The following is a 16,975-nucleotide window of genomic DNA, read 5'->3' as shown; positions in this document are numbered from 1 at the left end:
ACCATTTGTATAAAGCGCAGCAATGTCTAGGAAAAGATCTTATTTTGACTGTTCCCCTCCTCTGGGACTTGAAAGGCATGTGGTCCTCGAACACAGTCGGCCTTGATTCTCGGGCTCAGACCCAGCAGCTCTTGTTTCTGGGGTTTTAGTCTGGTCAGACTCATATTGCAGGGTGATAAATCTGTTGCTAATCTCTCAGGCCTGATGGTATACTTGGACTGTGTGTCCCAGTCAACATTTTCCATACACACACACCCACACTCCCACACAGCCCTACACACACACACACACACACACCCCTTCTGAACAACTTCTCTTGGCAACAGGAAAGGGAGGTGTCCCAACACACTTTTATGGGTACACTGAGGATAAGTTTAAAAAAAACAACAAAATAAAATCATCTATTACAGAGAATGAAAGACTGTATTCACAAGGTGGCCCTCTATCGTTTCGAGTTATACACTCGTTTCATTCTCTAAAACAAATTAAATACTCTTGGTGGGAGTACCAGAAAGCAATTTGGGGAGGGGATATCTTGAAGCAGTTCTAATCTTGTTTGGGCGACAGACAAAGTGACAACAGGCCATGAACAGACCTGTCTTTGACACCCTTGGCCCCATGTTCGCTTTAACCCCACCTGAGGTGCCGACACAGAGACCTTTTCAGTTTAAGGCCTCACGTTTTTTTTCTCAGCCATAAACTGCATGTGGCTACATTTCACATTAAAACATTATTTCATATGACTGTCGATTTATACTTGTTTTGTCTTGTTAGGAGACTTGCAGGGAATGACTTATCCTTCATCCACCCCGAAGCCCTGTCTGGACTACATCAGCTCAAAGTCCTGTAAGCATGCACCCTCCTTGCTGCCACCACTGTCAACACTCTCATGTAGATAAAAACACACAGCGTGACGGTGTGAAGTTTTCTACCCACGGGGTGGGGGAAAAGTAAATATTTCGCTATGTTGTGGTGCAACTTTGTGGCTCTTTTAAGGCCTAGATAGACCAAACAGACGTCAGAGGTCGTGAAGCGTCGTAGCGTCTGAATGCGCCGTCTCATTAGTGTAGTGACCACCGTCGAAGTGTCGTAACCCATCAGGAAGCGTCTGGTGGGCGTTTACGCATGTTGAATCGGCATCGCCAGGCGTGACATTTGGTCACTCTGATTGGCTGTTAACTAGCAAATCAGTGCTCGGAGCACCAACGAGAAGTGACAAATGCGGATAAACAGTGAGCACGCCTTCGCTGCCTCAACCTTGTTACAAGTACAAGAGCTAGGGTTGACAATTTAAGTATTTCACAATACCGTGTCAAGAACGTGAGGGTTTACTTCGCGTGGGAGTTCATCGTGAGCGAAAAATATAGCTGAATGCATTGTTTACGTTTTTATAATCCGCCCCCGGCCAATAGCTTTCCGGTTGGATTTTTCTAACAATGAGAAATAGTTACTACTGCCGCCAATGGTATGGAAGTGTATTACATCTCACACATGCGCAGAAGGTACTTTAATGGTCAGCGTCGTTGCGGTGTATTTTTCCAGCGTGACATGCCGACAGCCGGCCCAACACCACAGGGAAAGCGTCTGTCACTGTTGGCCAACGTCGGATTGGTCTATCTAGGCCTATAGTTAGTGCTATCCCACAACATATTAATTCATTCTTGGAATGGACAAAATGCTCTTTTCTGACACTGGCCCAACAACTGTTTTTGTTAACACACCTTGTATAAAGATTCATTCTTGCATACTTCACATTTGTCTGCATAGTGTGTTATACTGTTAAAAGCTCACACATTCAAAGGTACGTAATATTATATACACGTGCATGCAAAGACCCCTTGATATACTATTGAGCTCTTTGCTCAAGATGTTAAAAGTAGTACCTGTAGTACTCGAACTACGTTGCATCATGTAAATGCATACATAAAAATAAATTATTACATGTACATGGTAGTGCTGTGTGATATGGATAAAATATATCCCATTGTAGGTAATTATTAGGGGTGTAACGGTACGTTTTTTTGACCGATACAATACGTATGGAAGTAAGGCCTAACGATTTGACACATAGCGATATATTGCTTTTTTTGGGAACGATACAATAATATACAATAAAGTCAATTTCTATACAGTATTTCAATATGGTAACAATGGCTTTTCTGTAAATAAACGTATACTAATGGTAACTCCAAAAAAACACAATAATAGAATGCCGTTTCATTCTATTTCACTTAAAAACCAAGTAGCTTTACTGGTTCCAAAATGTAAAAAAAAACAACAACGTTGATATTAGAACAAGCAAGTTCTATCAATATTCTAGCATGAATAAAGTGAAATAGAACAAGCTAGTTCTGTTTTTGTACACTAATGTACCATATTATCAGAATAATCTTTTTCTGCATGAAACCATGAACGTAAAGAAACAAACCGTTTGATAGTAAACAATCCAGCCCAAGGCTTGCATATTATCTTTCAAAAATATCAGCTGGTCTACATGATCTGCCAGCAAGACACTTCTCCGTGTGCTCCACAAAAATAAGTAATTCCTTGAGCTGGAGATTTATGATTGAGTTTTTGAATAAATAAAGCAGTAACACCTTTTTGCTCTGTGCCACTTCCTTGCATGGCTGCTGCCGCTGTTGATTCATGACAGGTTTGCTGCTTTCTGTGATGCCATGGCGATAGCTGACACACATCGACAAATAGTCATTTTCCCGTTATATTTCGCTCGGCATTTGCAAAGGTTATACATGTCAACCGTCTGGTCAAGTCGATCTCCTTTCTTGCAAAATCCAAAGTGTTTCCATAGAAACAAATGAATTGCTTCATCTTAAAAATCTCTCCCTTCCTTACCGCCATGAGCTATGCTGATCTATTCATTTCTGTTGCGTGCGTGACGTAAATCCGCCATGCCAACCAGAGATGACGTCATGTGCACAAGCGAATAACGAATGCAAGCTCAAACAAATTCAAGTTTATTAAAAATAACATTCAACTTGAATAAAAAGTGCTTCGAGTATAAAATTATTTGGATTCAATCGATCAATAATATTTAAATAACAAGTTATTTACTCATAAAAATGATGTTGTATTGATGTGTGGCCAGCATCCATGTGCATGAGTCCAGTGCCTATCGATGTAGCCAGAATGCGGGCCAGACACATCGATACATCGATTAAATAGATGAGTCGTTCCACCCCTCGTAATTATATATCACATTAAGAATCTCTGTCCGAATACAGTATAGTTGATAACCTTAAAATAACTATTTAACTGAGCTGGGCACTTGACCTTTTTTTGCCGGTCCGGCCGCGACCCTCTGCCCTTGACCTGGGTACCCTTCCGGCCTCGACCCTCCGCCCTTATTCATAAAACTTAGAGAATGCAATTAAGTGCAAAGAATTAAAAATAAATTCAATAATAACATGCTTCAAGTAACACATAAGTATGCCTACTGCTTAACCAGTAAAAGTGGTAGAGGTTGAGTTTCAGGAGTAAGCGGAAAGGTAATTTGTGAAAATTTGAACAAATTGTGCACTTTCCGACAAGTTTTTGAAATTTTGCATGATGATAGGAATGGGTAAAATGTTTGTAAAAACAAGCATGCACAAGTTGAGGTCACAATCAAAAGAAGACACCGCAGAAGACTGGAATGTCATATCTCAGCCCCTGTTTGCACTAGATTCTTGTTCAACGCTGTTTTTTTCTATGGTTTTTGGTGCCATGGATCCGTTTCTGATTTGTTTCCAGGTCATTTTTAAGGTCAACGTGCTATTTTGAAGGTAATTCAGCCAAGAACGCCCATAAATGCAGAACTAAGACAATAATGATGGTTGACTCTTTTCCGTGTGTCACCTAGCAAACTTATTCTCAAAAGTCAATACGTAATGAAAACCATTACTTAACTTTTTTTTTTTTTTAGAGAAGAAATGTGTTACAATTTTGTTAAGTTTTTATTGTACTTTCATGCATGATTAGTGCATGAAATGAATGCATCTGCACAATAGGCAGAGTTCACCTTAACGGCCCTGACAGGACTCCACACAGCCACAGTAGAGGAGCAGCGAGCATGAGGTCTCATTATTTGCAAGATTTGTTGGATTGGAATATATGCGTCTGAGTTTTCTGATCCAAATCCGATTCATAGCTGACATGCCTAGCTTGTCCAAGAGGTGGCTCGCCAGCAGGTCCACATCACTATCCACTGTCCTTTGGTAGGCCTTGGTGTGATCCTACTTGGCAGCATGATGCAATTCGCTGGCGTTGAGCCAAACTCCCATAAGCCACATTTTGGTGAATTTCATATTTTTTCAAAAATCTTTACTGTTGGTCAGTCCACATGCATGCCTGTTACTTTTAGACATTATTTACCAATTTAGTGTTGAAAATGGCTTGCTTTCATTCACGACTGCAATGCTAATTAATGGTTGAACGAAAACTTGCCATTTTTGGGGTCTCCTGAAAAGTGACTATTTCGGAGATACAAGGTTTTGGCCCGACACCAGCAAAGTGGGGCATCATCCGCGCGTCAGCTTCTTTTTGTTTGCATTCGGACTGGGCTGTTGGGTTGGTTGGTTTGTTGCTGAGTACCAGGTCACCCTTTACTGAAAATCAGCTGTGTTCTTCTGAGGTTCCTCAGTGATGAAATGAAACAGCCAGTTGTTTTTTTTTTCACAATGGTTGAGAAATTTGTGCCATTGGGTTTTCTTTGCCACAGTTGTCTCTGCTGAGAATTGGGACTTGAGACTTGCCTCTCACGCAAATGTCCCAGACTGCAACCACTCTTGTCGTGCTGTCTGTCATCTGTAAGTTTGGCAGCACATGCGTCTGTGTGTACTCCCCAAACACTCTGGGGTATGCAGAGGTGCATTACTACTGGCATATCAGAAACAACCACAGAAGCCTGTTTCGTTGCTGGAGAATGCCAAGGATCAGGCATACCTGGTAGACAGCCAAAGGTTTGTGACATGCTTTCTGACAGTTTGGCTCGATCTGAAAAAGATGGAGGTTCAAGCTAGGGCTGAATGTTTATGGAAGATAATCTAACAGCGATTTCTTTTTCTAGAAATTGCGATTACAATATGAGTTGCAATTTTTTTTCAGTCCTTTTCTAATGTAATTTTCAACAATTAATCTTTATTACTATAAACTATCAGATCTGTTTGCATTATACAATATAAGAATCTGATTCCATATAACAGAGACCATCAAAAAAGTGGTGTTGCACAAGGATGTAGTGCCAACTTGTTGAGATCTGACATTTTTGTTCTCCCATTTTTAAATTTTTTAATCAGCCACCACGGGGCAACCCCAATTTGTACATAGTGTTTTTTTTTATTATTATATATTTTTTTCTTTTTCATAAACCTTGTGTACATACGTAACACCATACCAAATTGCAAGAACCTGTCACAAAGTGCACATTTTTCATGAATTTCCTCTCTGCTAGAAAGCAAGCTTGTCAGTTTGTTCTGAAGGCCCAGGTTTATCAGGCTTTTATGTCTCACACTGAACACTAGGGGCACCACCACGTAAATGGAGTATCTGGATAAGGGCTGTCGATAAGAGATAAAGAAGAAAGTAGTGTCGCAAGTAGGTACTGTATATGGATGCCATGTAGGGGTGGGCGATATGACGATATTAGATCGTTACGCGGTTTAACGTTTCACGATCTCATAAAGCTGAAAGATCGTTTGATCGTCTACATGGCACATTCTAAACAGTTTAGCTCTATGGCGGCGCAAAGCCGCTCACGCGTATACCCGACCAACCAGTCACAGCACGCACAGTGCACCGTACGTGACACTCACAACCTTCCTGTTTGTTTGTATAGCGGGAAGCTATAGCAGAAAGTCACCACAAAGCAGAGTTGGTCCCGAAAAGAAACTCCACATCCACAGCGTCGATTTGGTGTTGCTTTTCCTCGGAGGAGAACCCGTTATTTGCAAAGTTTGCAGACGCTCGGTTCGGACGTCACGCCGACAGCCAAGGCAAACGGAGTTCAGACACATGGTAGCCAGAGGCAGCCGCTAGCTCCAAGCTAACGCAACCCATGGTAACACAGTCATTTAACAAGGGCACTCCATATGAAAAAACAAGCAAGCAGTGTAAAAAAATAACTGAGGCAGTGACTTATTACCTTGCTGAAGACATGATTCCCATTAAAACAGTGTTAAACGAGGGGTTTAAAAGACTCTTCAAAGTACTAGACCTGCGTTACGAGCTGTGTTTTTATGTTTACATTATGTTACCTATTATGTTTACATTCACTGCACATTTTGATAAAAATTGTCACTATTCAAATTCAAACCTGTTCAGAAAGCTTAGCTGACTTAAAATGTCATTTTTTTCTTTTGGAGTTTTACACACATTTTAAATATGTTTTATATGTTTAACATGAGGAAAATGGTCAGAAATGTGCAAATTAGTCTTTAAAAAAAATCATGATAAAATCGTGATCGTGATTTAATTTTTAAAAAATCATGATGTTATTTTTGCCATATCGCCCACCCCTAATGCCATGTTAGCTTTGCGAAGAAACTCCTAAGTAGGGGTGAGGGTCTAACATCTAAAATGCAAACGTACTGTACATTTTTTTTAATATGGCAGTACAATAGTTATGATATATTGTTACATCGCACACCTCTACACCTGCAGTTTGAACCAAAAGAGGTAGGTTATAATACTATGAAGCTATTTTGTGTATATTTCGATAGAATGAAGTTATTATAGTAAATGTCATCAAATCGAAGAGTTCCTCCAAAGCTTACCAATACAGTTAGATTTGGTTGCACTGTATCTGTTAAACCAAGTGGTTTGATTGAAAAACTGCATATGCTTTTTAACTTTAGGATGCTCCAGAATAATCAACTTAAGACGGTACCTAGCGCTGCCCTGAAGAATCTTCATTTTCTCCAGTCTCTGTGAGTTCCTCAAACCTGATGGTCTTAATGGATCAATTTGAGCTATTATTCATACATACTGTATGTTTGTTTGTGATGTTTAATCTTATGCATATTTTTGTTTTTGTTGTTATATTGATTTAACGCAGGGGTCTCACGCTCCGGTCCTCGAGGGCCGCTTTCCTGCATGGTTGGGAAATTTCCCACCTGCAACACACCTGATTCAAATGGTCAGCTAATCAGCAAGTTGTACAGGGGACTGATATCGACCCCGATCATTTGAATCAGGTGTCTTGCAGGAGGAAACCTCTAAAACAGGCAGAAAAGCAGCCCTGGATGGCTGGATTTTGAGACCCCTGATCTAACATTTGTATTATGGTGGATTTGTTGTGTAGTATGCTCCTCACCTTGAAAAATGTAATCCAAAACATCAATCAACCTATTATGTGCAATTGTTATTTTTTCATTAGTTTTATTCTGAAAGAAATTGCTCACCCCTAACCCCCCAAAAAAATGAATATCATCAACCAAAGTTGCTTAACTATTGCCATTGGAGTTGCACAAACCTTCTGGGGAAATGTCGTTTGGACAGATGATGCAGAACTGCAGCTGCCACCATTTACAGATGCATAAATGAAGCATACCAAGAAAAGATGACTGTATCTATTAGGGATGAGCGAGAACCAATACCGGGCATCAGTATTTGCCTTATTTCAATGTATCGGGTGCTGATCCATGCCAGTCACCGATACTAAATTGCCCTTGCCCTCTACTCTCAGGAAGAATTTCATCTTAACTCAATTTAATTTTTTTCTTATTTTCAGTAGGTAAAAAAAAAAAGTTTTGGCTGAAGTGAACTATCATGATACATTTTTCAGCCATTTCGCCCAGATCCACTCTCTAACGTCATAGTGTCGTGCCTAACAGTTAACAGTTGCACCTGTATTATTATGCACTACAATTTAATTTGCACAAATACTAAAACTCACAAAGTTGTTAGTTTTATTTTGCAAGTTTTATTACAAATTCATACTAAATTTACAGAGAGTTGTTTGTTTTTTTATTTTGGACATTCCATTTGTATTGCAATGACAATTTTGTCTTATGCAGGAAAGTTTTTTTTTTTTTTTAAATTACCGGTCATTGGTTTAATTTAAATTTTATGCATCAAAAGCACTAGCGGTATCATACTCATAGGGTGGCACGGCTCAGTGGTAGAGTGGTCGTCTCCCAACCCAGAGGTTGTGGGTCTGATCGCCGGCCATTATGACCGTGTCGAATTGTCCTTGAGCAAGATCCTGAACCCCCAGCTGCTCCTGATGCTGCGTCATCAGTATGTAAATGAGCTCTGTACAAGTGACATTTACTGATCTACAGTGAAACATGAAGGAAGCTTTTTGTCATGTCAGTTTGAGAGGTAGGATGCAAATACCAGATTTAAGGGAAGAAAGTGTTCCAAAAACACACTTGTTTAATAATTAAACTGGTTGGGTTCTGTACACAGGTTATCAGTCAGTGACAGCAAAGTTACGGCATGAGGAAGAGTGCTGGAACATGGGGATGAAGTACAGTAATCCCCCCGCCATTTCACACAAGTCAAAATCCATAAAATACCTTAGTTTAATGCAGCCTAGGCATGTTTTTTATAGCATTTATGGCACTTACAAATTAAGGTCTTTAAACACCATTTGAAACAATACAAACACATTTAAACACATACTATATTGAGAAAAATCAACAAAGCATCAATTTAGCTAAGTTTAAAAAAAATGAAACGGAAATCAAAACTAACTTGAAACGAAAAATCCCTAACGTTTGTAACCCTGCCATGAAAATAATTTGCAGCCCACACATATCATTTTTGACAGGTTTGTGAGAATATTTACTTATCATCTTGGAAATAAAGTAAATTACAGTAAATGTTTCCACGTACCCTCAATGTAGTCTCGGACCTTTGGTTGGGAAACGCTACAATAAAGAATAATAACGCATGAACAAGAATAAAATTGCAATAAATAAACACACATCAAACACATTTACGTACAAAGAACAACAATAACGTGACTATCCCGTAAACTGGCGCAAACACATCAGGCCTACGTTTCGCTTTAAAATGAAACTCCTGCAACTCCAAAACGAATAGCTGACAAAGAATTTGAAATATAGTAGCACTGGCATCTCAGACTAAATTTCAAGTAACATTCAGGCAAATTACATTGAGCCTAATTTTCAGTATATCAGTGTATAGTATATCAGAACAGGCACATTTCTCTTGAAAAAATAAGGGTTTTGTTTACGTTCGCGTTTCACAGTTGCACTGACGCATTCCTTTACAAAGGAAGTGTCAATAAATATGTGTTTACATTGCCCCAAAATGCACGCTATCTGGATCGAACAGTCATTTGCTCTTTGTTGGTTTGACAGTCGTGTTGCTCTGCTCTTGCGAGTTCCGGCCTTAAGGTTCCCGCCTTCCATTAAAGCCACAGTCTCGCAACATATGACACAATGGTTGAGCTGGAAAAACAGTCCATTTAATCTTCAAAACTTTACTGAGTCAACTTTCTTATTGAAGATTCAATGGCACGTCCTGCATGTGCCAGTTTTCGAAATGTTCAACCCTAAGCCAATTAGCTTTTTTTTTTTTCCCCCGACATGGTCTTTGTAGTCACTTTTTAAGTTGTGACTCTGCCCTACACCACGTGTCTGTCCCGTTTGAGTTTGTCAGTGATTAATGTACAAATGTGTCCATCAGGAGAAGCATGCTGGAAATGTAACTTTAAGCCATTAACACCTTTCTACACATTGCCATTGTGCTGTTTCCCCCCTTCTCGTCTCTCTTCAGTGTGAGGGTTTATGGGCTCTTGCTGAAGTAATATGCTCTTGTGGAGCCACAACTCACTTTGTACGAAGCCCCAGAGAGTTAAATGTCAATCAAGACTGTTTTTCCTTCCAGCCCAGACACTTGAGGAATTTTGAGGGAGGGCGAGACACCGAGTGAGAGGGAGGATGACGGGAGAAAACAGTTTGGTGATTGTGTTACAACACTTACTTTTTCAATCCAAAATCGTTTCTGTTGCAAATCTCATATTCCAAATTTGAGCCAACTCACCGGGGCTCTCTGAGAAATCAGAATTTCGTTGAGCACAATTCAACCACCCCAAAAAATTGCTCTGCTCAGGAATGTAAATAATATTTCACAATTTGACAACTGAATCAAGAAAAGTTGTTTTTAAAGTGTGGCATAATCCTTCCATTGGGTTGTCTAATGTTAAGCACTACATACACCAATGACAAGACGTTGGCTAAAGTGGGGGTTGGGGGTGTGTGGGGGGTTGCAGTGTTGCGTGAATAGTACGATTTTTGTAATTCTTGGTCAATAATGAATGTTTCATTAGGCCGACCAGAGCTATATTATTACTTATACCGGATATTGTATAATCCCCTAAATATATGATTTGTCTAATTCCTGTCCCCATACCCCTCCCAACCACCCCCCGTCTCCTCTGTGCTTTAGCCGACTAGATGCAAACCATATCAGCACAGTTCCAGACGACAGTTTTGAGGATCTTCAGCAACTGCGGCATCTATGGTTGGACGACAACAACCTTACAGAGGTTCCAGTTGCTTCTCTTCAGCACCAGGCAAACTTGCAAGCGCTGACACTGGCGTTGAACCGCATCTTGTACATACCAGACAACGCCTTTGCAAACCTCACCAGTCTCGTTGTGCTGTAAGTTTTGTCATGCTACTGTTGGAATTGCCATGTTAAATTAGGGTACAAACTAAACAAACTTAAGGTTTTGACCATTGTGGCATTTGACCTTTCCTGGGTTAATGTGTCTCCATATTTCATTCCCTTTTCCCTTGCACTATTTGACGCTATAAAACCTTTCCAATTGATAGCCAACACACTATTTACTTACTTCCAAGTCTTAAAGAAATCTGACAAAAATAATCAAAAGCACTTCACAACAATCAAATGTGTTCATGAATGCCAATGAAGGAATTTATAGTTAAATTATTTTAACCTTATGTGTAAATAGCATATTCTATTTTATACCACATGACCCTCCATAGGACAAGCGGTACACAATATGTAGGGATGGAGCTTTTATTAGAATTTTTGACACAGAACATTTGACACATCATTTAAGTAATGTTTATTTATTTATTTTTAATTGGCTCTAGCAGAGTCAGGGAACTTTCCGGTTTTACTTTATATGATAACAGAGATACAACAGGATCAACCTGCTTGTGCACCTTTTTAAAACATTAATTAAGGAGACAGACTGACTACTAGCATTCTACGCTTTACTAAAATAACCCGAGGCAGGTAAAGGATGCATGCCCGTGTGTTACAATCATAATAATATGACAACAAAAAATTTGTATAACAGTATTTCATTTTCATAAATTTAGTTGAAAATGTCACAAAAAACAGCCTATTCAAATATGGTTATGGTTTTCATATCTGAGTGGTTGATCCCTAACTTTTGATTTTCAAAGTTCGTGCCTTACTAATTGAAACTCACAAAGTCACGCTGAATGGTGAACACGTCTTAATATAAACAGAAAGAAAAGACAGTTGGCCAGAAAATGCAAAACCACAGAAATAAATCGAATACAACTGGCTGGCTAGTAAGCACATTTGTCGTGTGTACTGTATGTCAAGGTGTTTTAAGGGGATTCAAACGTTTTTTTCAGGCATCTTCACAACAACAGAATTACGGAGATTGGCAACAATTGCTTCACTGGTCTTGTGAACCTGGAAACACTGTAAGTTGCGAGTTAATGTGAGTGAGTGTGCGTGTCTGACAACTGCCCTCCATGCCCCCCAGCCCCACCTTTGCACTGGTCCTCCAGACATCATTGTCTCCACTTCCTCCTGTAATTGCTGAGGATAAATAGAGCAAAGTACATGATTCTTATCATATCTGCCCTCCCAATGTTTGCTTCTTCCTGCCACACAGCCATGAAAATCCTTTCATGACCGCCACAGCCATACTGCATGACGGACTGCTTTACTGCTTAACAGACAAGTCCAAATAATTCTCGTGTGTGTCTATTGGTGATAACTGCAATTTCCTACAAACCAATGCATCACATCCCTCGTGGCCTCAAATCAGCCTGTATTGAATACATTGCATACGTTTTTTTTTTCATTGTATTTTTTTTTTTTATTGCTGATAGTGGTCAACAATGTGGCAGGAATGTATATTACCCTCAATTTATTATCTCTTAGTTTATGAGCACTCACTCTATTTTATTACTGTACTGTTGAATTGTTAGCTGCTCTGATGACAAAGTTGGGTGCTTTTGCATGTGTTTGCTATATTGTAAACTAGGGATAGACCGTTATCGGCCGGGCCGATTATCGGCACCGATATTTGGCTTTTTGACAAATATGGCCGATATTTGGCTTTTTGACAAATATCGGCATCAGCCTTTTTTTAAAACTCTGCTGGCCGATAATAAATCAATTTAAAACTGTGCAAATCAAAACAAAGATATGTTAAAGTTTAACATTTCTGTCATTTTGAATTTTTCATTTACTGTAGAAAACTACATGGAGCTATTGTTTAAGTTTTCCTTTATCCCTTTTAAGACATGCTGACAGTCATGGGTGCTCCCTGAACTTCGTTAGAATTTTATAACAGAGATGTATATTGTCAAAAATTTCTTGTCATACTGATTTTTAAAAAAATCACGATTATGCAAACCTGAAACATTGCTCAATTAACAGGCTTAAAGACGTTACAACAAAGTTACGAGTACATTTTTCTTTAGATTCTGATGCCAATATTTTCCTTTTCACAGAAAATGAATATCGGCTCCAAATATCGGTTATCGGCCTCCTGGACTACTAATAATCGATACCGGTCCTGAAAAAAAGCATATCGGTCTATCTCTACTGTAAACATTCCAATCAGCTTTTTTTCCCCACACAGTCACATCTTTTTCAAACTATAAAATACATCAAGTGATGTTGGTACGTCAACAACTGTTTGCTCATCTACATGTCTTTTCTCATTGAAGGGATCTTAACTTCAACAACCTGATTGTTTTTCCCAAAGCGATAGAAGACCTGCCCAAACTGAAAGAACTGTAAGTGTATATAGCCTTTGTTGTATTATAGCTCAGATTTGTTGTCGTCTGCTGACTTACAGGTATTGTTGGATGTGCCTCCAAACGCCAATGTTTCTTTCACAATACAGATGCTACCTTACTCACAAACATTTAGACATACGAATACACTGTGGCGTGAGTTCGATTTGCTATAATTAGGAAATTCGATTTTGGTGAAATGTGGCACCTTAACGCAATGGTCTGCCCCCACAAAAGGGGCGTTCCAGACAGCAACTTTGTCTGGGGAGCAATGTGAAGAAAAAGTGTCCATGTTCTTGTTAGAAGATGGCAGCCGGGAATAGTGACACCACTGTTCTCTCCCTTCCGCGCATATTGTACATCATGAATTGGTCAACGAGTGGTAAGCTTAAAAAAAATAAAATGAAAAAATTCACCTGTTCAAGAAACATGCCAATTTGCAGATTAGTGACGAGGCAGCGCATGCAGAAAAAGGCAGCAGAAAGGTTCCTGGACACACTTAGGGAAATAATGAGGATTAAAAAACAACTTGCAGTAGTAGTTGACTTTAAGTAGGGAGACATTTGTGTATCTACTGCATAATACAACAAAATATGTTCATGTGACTCCCATCTTGTTTTTAGCACATCCATACACAATAAGCAGCCGGAATGGTCTCCTTTCATTTCCAACAAGTGTCAAATAAGTCTTTCCCCCCCAGAAATGTCCATTATTTCATCAGAAAAAGCTAAATTGACCCGAATGTCCCCTATGATCAAACATCTACTTTATTCATGAGTTGGGTGGTAATATATCATTGGAATGGTGAATGTGTCGTGACTTGGCCGGTAGTGTGTGGGATTGCGTGGAATAATTGGTCAAATCACTTATGCAAATTATTTTTGACGTACCTTGTTTGTTTTATTTAGCCGACATATGTACAATACATGTCTACATTGTTTGTACTGTATGCTAAGTCTCTCACCGTGCCCAACGTGTTTGGCCTTTTTCTTGCAGGGGATTCCATAGCAACGATATTGCTTCCATACCAGAAGGGGCTTTTCACAACAATCCCCTGCTGAGAACCATGTAAGACCAAACACACACCCCTTAAAGGACAAACCCCACTGTTGGGTTTTTGCATACACATTCCAAAAGATGGACCCATTCCTGTTGATGCAATGGTTGTCCCTCCTTGCAGACATTTCTATGACAACCCGCTGTCCTTTGTGGGCGCTACGGCTTTCCAGAATTTGTCAGACCTCCACTCGCTGTAAGTCACAAATTTTGCTGACCATGCCCTATCCAATCTAGTCACTGTTCATGTGTGTAAGGTTTTTTTTTTGTATGTGTGTGTTATGCAATTGATTATTTCAGTAACATTTCCATTGCTGTCTCCTGCTTTGGTCTAATTATTTCTACCCGGTATATTTCCCCATCGTGTGTTCCCCAGGATGCTGCGTGGGGCCGGCATGATGCATGACTTCCCAATCCTCACGTGGACGAACAACATCGAGAGCCTGTGAGGGAACCTGAGTGAATAATCACTGCTTATTGGATTGTGTGCGTCACAGCGGTGGCTGATGAGGTTTTTGCATTCCCAGGACACTGTCAGGGACCAAGATATCATCTGCTCCCGCTGATCTGTGTGACGATCTCAAGCTGCTAAGGACACTGTAAGAAACCTTCCCCTTTCCATTCCTTGTGTGTTGACTCACCTTTGCCATCGCGCCTTCATTTCAGATGTTCCCAGTGAACTAATTAGTCGTCTTATGTTCCCCTCATTAGGGATTTGTCCTACAATGAGATCAAGGAGTTACCATCTCTTCAGGGCTGCGTCCAACTGCAGGAGATGTGAGTGTGGATATTCACAAGAATGCTGGAGATTGAAAATGTCCGAAAAATGTATCCATATCTTGTTCAAAGAGTGTAAGTCTTATTGGCCTCTTGTTTTCATTCAACAGAAGCTTTCAGCACAACCAAATTCAGCAAATAGAAAGGGAACATTTCCAAGGTCTTACTGCTCTCCGTTTACTGTAAGTCAGTCTTCAGTTCAGTCTCTCTCTCACAGACACACACACACACACACACACACAGATGCGCTGAAATGTTGCATGCATTCATTGTTCTGTTTTCCACAGAGACCTGAGTAGAAATAAAATCCAATATATCCACAGTGATGCTTTTGTCACCCTTGCTGCTCTCACTAACTTGTAAGTATAAATGATTACCTTATAACCAGGGGTGCACATAAGCGGTGTGGCGGGGCGCATATGAGGACTGGAGATTGAATATGGCGCTCCAAGTTCAAGTTTGTCACCGCGCTTTTGCGCGCACAAAGAATAAGTTCAGGCCAGCCTCAGTTCAAAGTCAAGTCAGCCGCCACAACGATTGCTTTCGAGGGCCAACTTCAAAATAAACGTTTTGGCATTTATATCCACGTACAGTATTACTTGTTTCAGATTTATTTTCAAATTGACCCTCACGGCGCGTTGCCTAGTTGGCTATGAACACCCGTTGGTGGCGACTGGCTTGACCAGGCTGACACCCCGCTAATGGCTACTTTTGGTTTCGAGACGGTGGCCAAACGGTTACATTGAGTACAGTGTCAAAGTATGTCATTTCACGAAAGCGGTCTGTGGTGCAAATAGAAAAAAAAAAGATTTCAATGGCTAAAAAGTGTATACAATTTCATAAAGACTTTTTCAATTTTTTTCATTACAAAAAGAGTTTTAATATAGTTAGCAATAATTGTAGCTGTTATTGTATGTATTTTTTCACAAAAAGTGTATACATGTACTCTAATGACTACTTGTCTTGAATATTTAGACGTGTCATAGGCTGTTGCTGCTGAGTGTTTAAAGATTTCAGTGTCTTAATAATTTACTAAATTAAGAGATCTTTATAGTTAGTGTATTTTTTATTCCGGTGTAATTTCTTAGAATATCACCCGAATGGTTCGCTTTTATTTTTTCTAAAAAATGTAGCATTTACTTGTCATCTTTTCAAAATAAACATGTTTTTTGAAAAAAAGTCTTTTTTTTTTTTTTTTGTACCGAAAATATACCGAACCGAAGTTTCCAAAAAAACGAACCGAACCGAAATGTGATTTAGCGTACCATTACACCCCAAGTATCTACACATATGAACGATAAACCTTGCCCGGATGTGCAGTAAGGCTTTAAGTTCATTTGAGGTCGGTGGGTGGGGAAAACGATGAGCAAGCTCGCCAAAATGTTTGTGTGCACCCCTGCTTGTAACACCCGGACGACAATTCTGTTTGAGCTCGAATAATATTAAATGCAATCCTTCCCTGCAGAGATCTTAGTATGAACTATCTGACTACGCTTCCAACGACTGGACTGAGTGCCCTCAGTCAACTGAAACTCTCAGGGAACCCACAGATGAAAAATGTGCTGACTGTGAGCCAGTTACCCAAACTCAGGTGAAGAAGAATGAATACGGTTTCTGTCACTCAACTTGTATGCAGATAATATTTTTCCAGTTTCAACTTGTGTTGACCACAAGTGGCTGAAAAGAGGCAACTCTTATTATAGAGGCAACCATTACCGTATGGTTTAGCAAGCAAATATTTCTCTGACTAAATGCAGTGTGTGCTCGCAGATCCATTTCCGTCCCGTACGCCTACCAATGTTGTGCGTTTGTGGGATGCGAGTCTGTGACAAGTTCTTGCGCGGAGAGTGACGTCAAGCGATCAACAGGTGAGAATGCTGCAGTCACACCCTGACCGCTTCAAAATGTGGCGTGTAAACTCGAAATCTGCAACGCTATCTTGATGGAAAGCGCACCGACTTATTTCGTGACATTGCGATGAACTCTAGCTATGTGACTCAAGTTGAGCCGGTCTCCTGTCTAACATTTTGTCACTCATCTTTCAGACGGGGAGGAGGTGGAACGAATTTCAATGATTATGCATTGCTCTCCCTCACCAGGCAAGCCAGCTCCTTGTTTTCCTCAATGTTGCAATG

The 16,975-nt window shown here is 40.0% G+C and overlaps 1 protein-coding gene across 1 annotated transcript in view; it reads left to right on the top strand.

Annotated features, from left to right (window-relative positions):
• Nucleotides 1-16,975, top strand: part of lgr4 (leucine-rich repeat containing G protein-coupled receptor 4) — a 38,471-nt gene that overhangs the window by 18,018 nt on the left and 3,478 nt on the right. The window contains exons 4-18 of the mRNA XM_086026082.1: nucleotides 775-846; nucleotides 6,852-6,923; nucleotides 10,417-10,632; nucleotides 11,607-11,678; nucleotides 12,939-13,007; nucleotides 14,004-14,075; nucleotides 14,188-14,259; nucleotides 14,440-14,508; nucleotides 14,591-14,662; nucleotides 14,775-14,840; nucleotides 14,951-15,022; nucleotides 15,128-15,199; nucleotides 16,306-16,431; nucleotides 16,611-16,708; nucleotides 16,886-16,939. Coding sequence (XP_085882208.1) covers nucleotides 775-846; nucleotides 6,852-6,923; nucleotides 10,417-10,632; nucleotides 11,607-11,678; nucleotides 12,939-13,007; nucleotides 14,004-14,075; nucleotides 14,188-14,259; nucleotides 14,440-14,508; nucleotides 14,591-14,662; nucleotides 14,775-14,840; nucleotides 14,951-15,022; nucleotides 15,128-15,199; nucleotides 16,306-16,431; nucleotides 16,611-16,708; nucleotides 16,886-16,939 — 1,274 coding nt within the window. The remainder of the gene's footprint in view (nucleotides 1-774; nucleotides 847-6,851; nucleotides 6,924-10,416; nucleotides 10,633-11,606; nucleotides 11,679-12,938; nucleotides 13,008-14,003; nucleotides 14,076-14,187; nucleotides 14,260-14,439; nucleotides 14,509-14,590; nucleotides 14,663-14,774; nucleotides 14,841-14,950; nucleotides 15,023-15,127; nucleotides 15,200-16,305; nucleotides 16,432-16,610; nucleotides 16,709-16,885; nucleotides 16,940-16,975) is intronic.

Source organism: Filicampus tigris, chromosome 3, assembly GCF_054856515.1.
Source record: "Filicampus tigris isolate MCC_2025a chromosome 3, RoL_Ftig_1.0, whole genome shotgun sequence".
NCBI lineage: Eukaryota > Metazoa > Chordata > Actinopteri > Syngnathiformes > Syngnathidae > Filicampus > Filicampus tigris.
The sequence above is the reverse complement of the archived record's forward strand: the minus strand, read 5'-3'. Positions and strand labels throughout refer to the sequence as shown.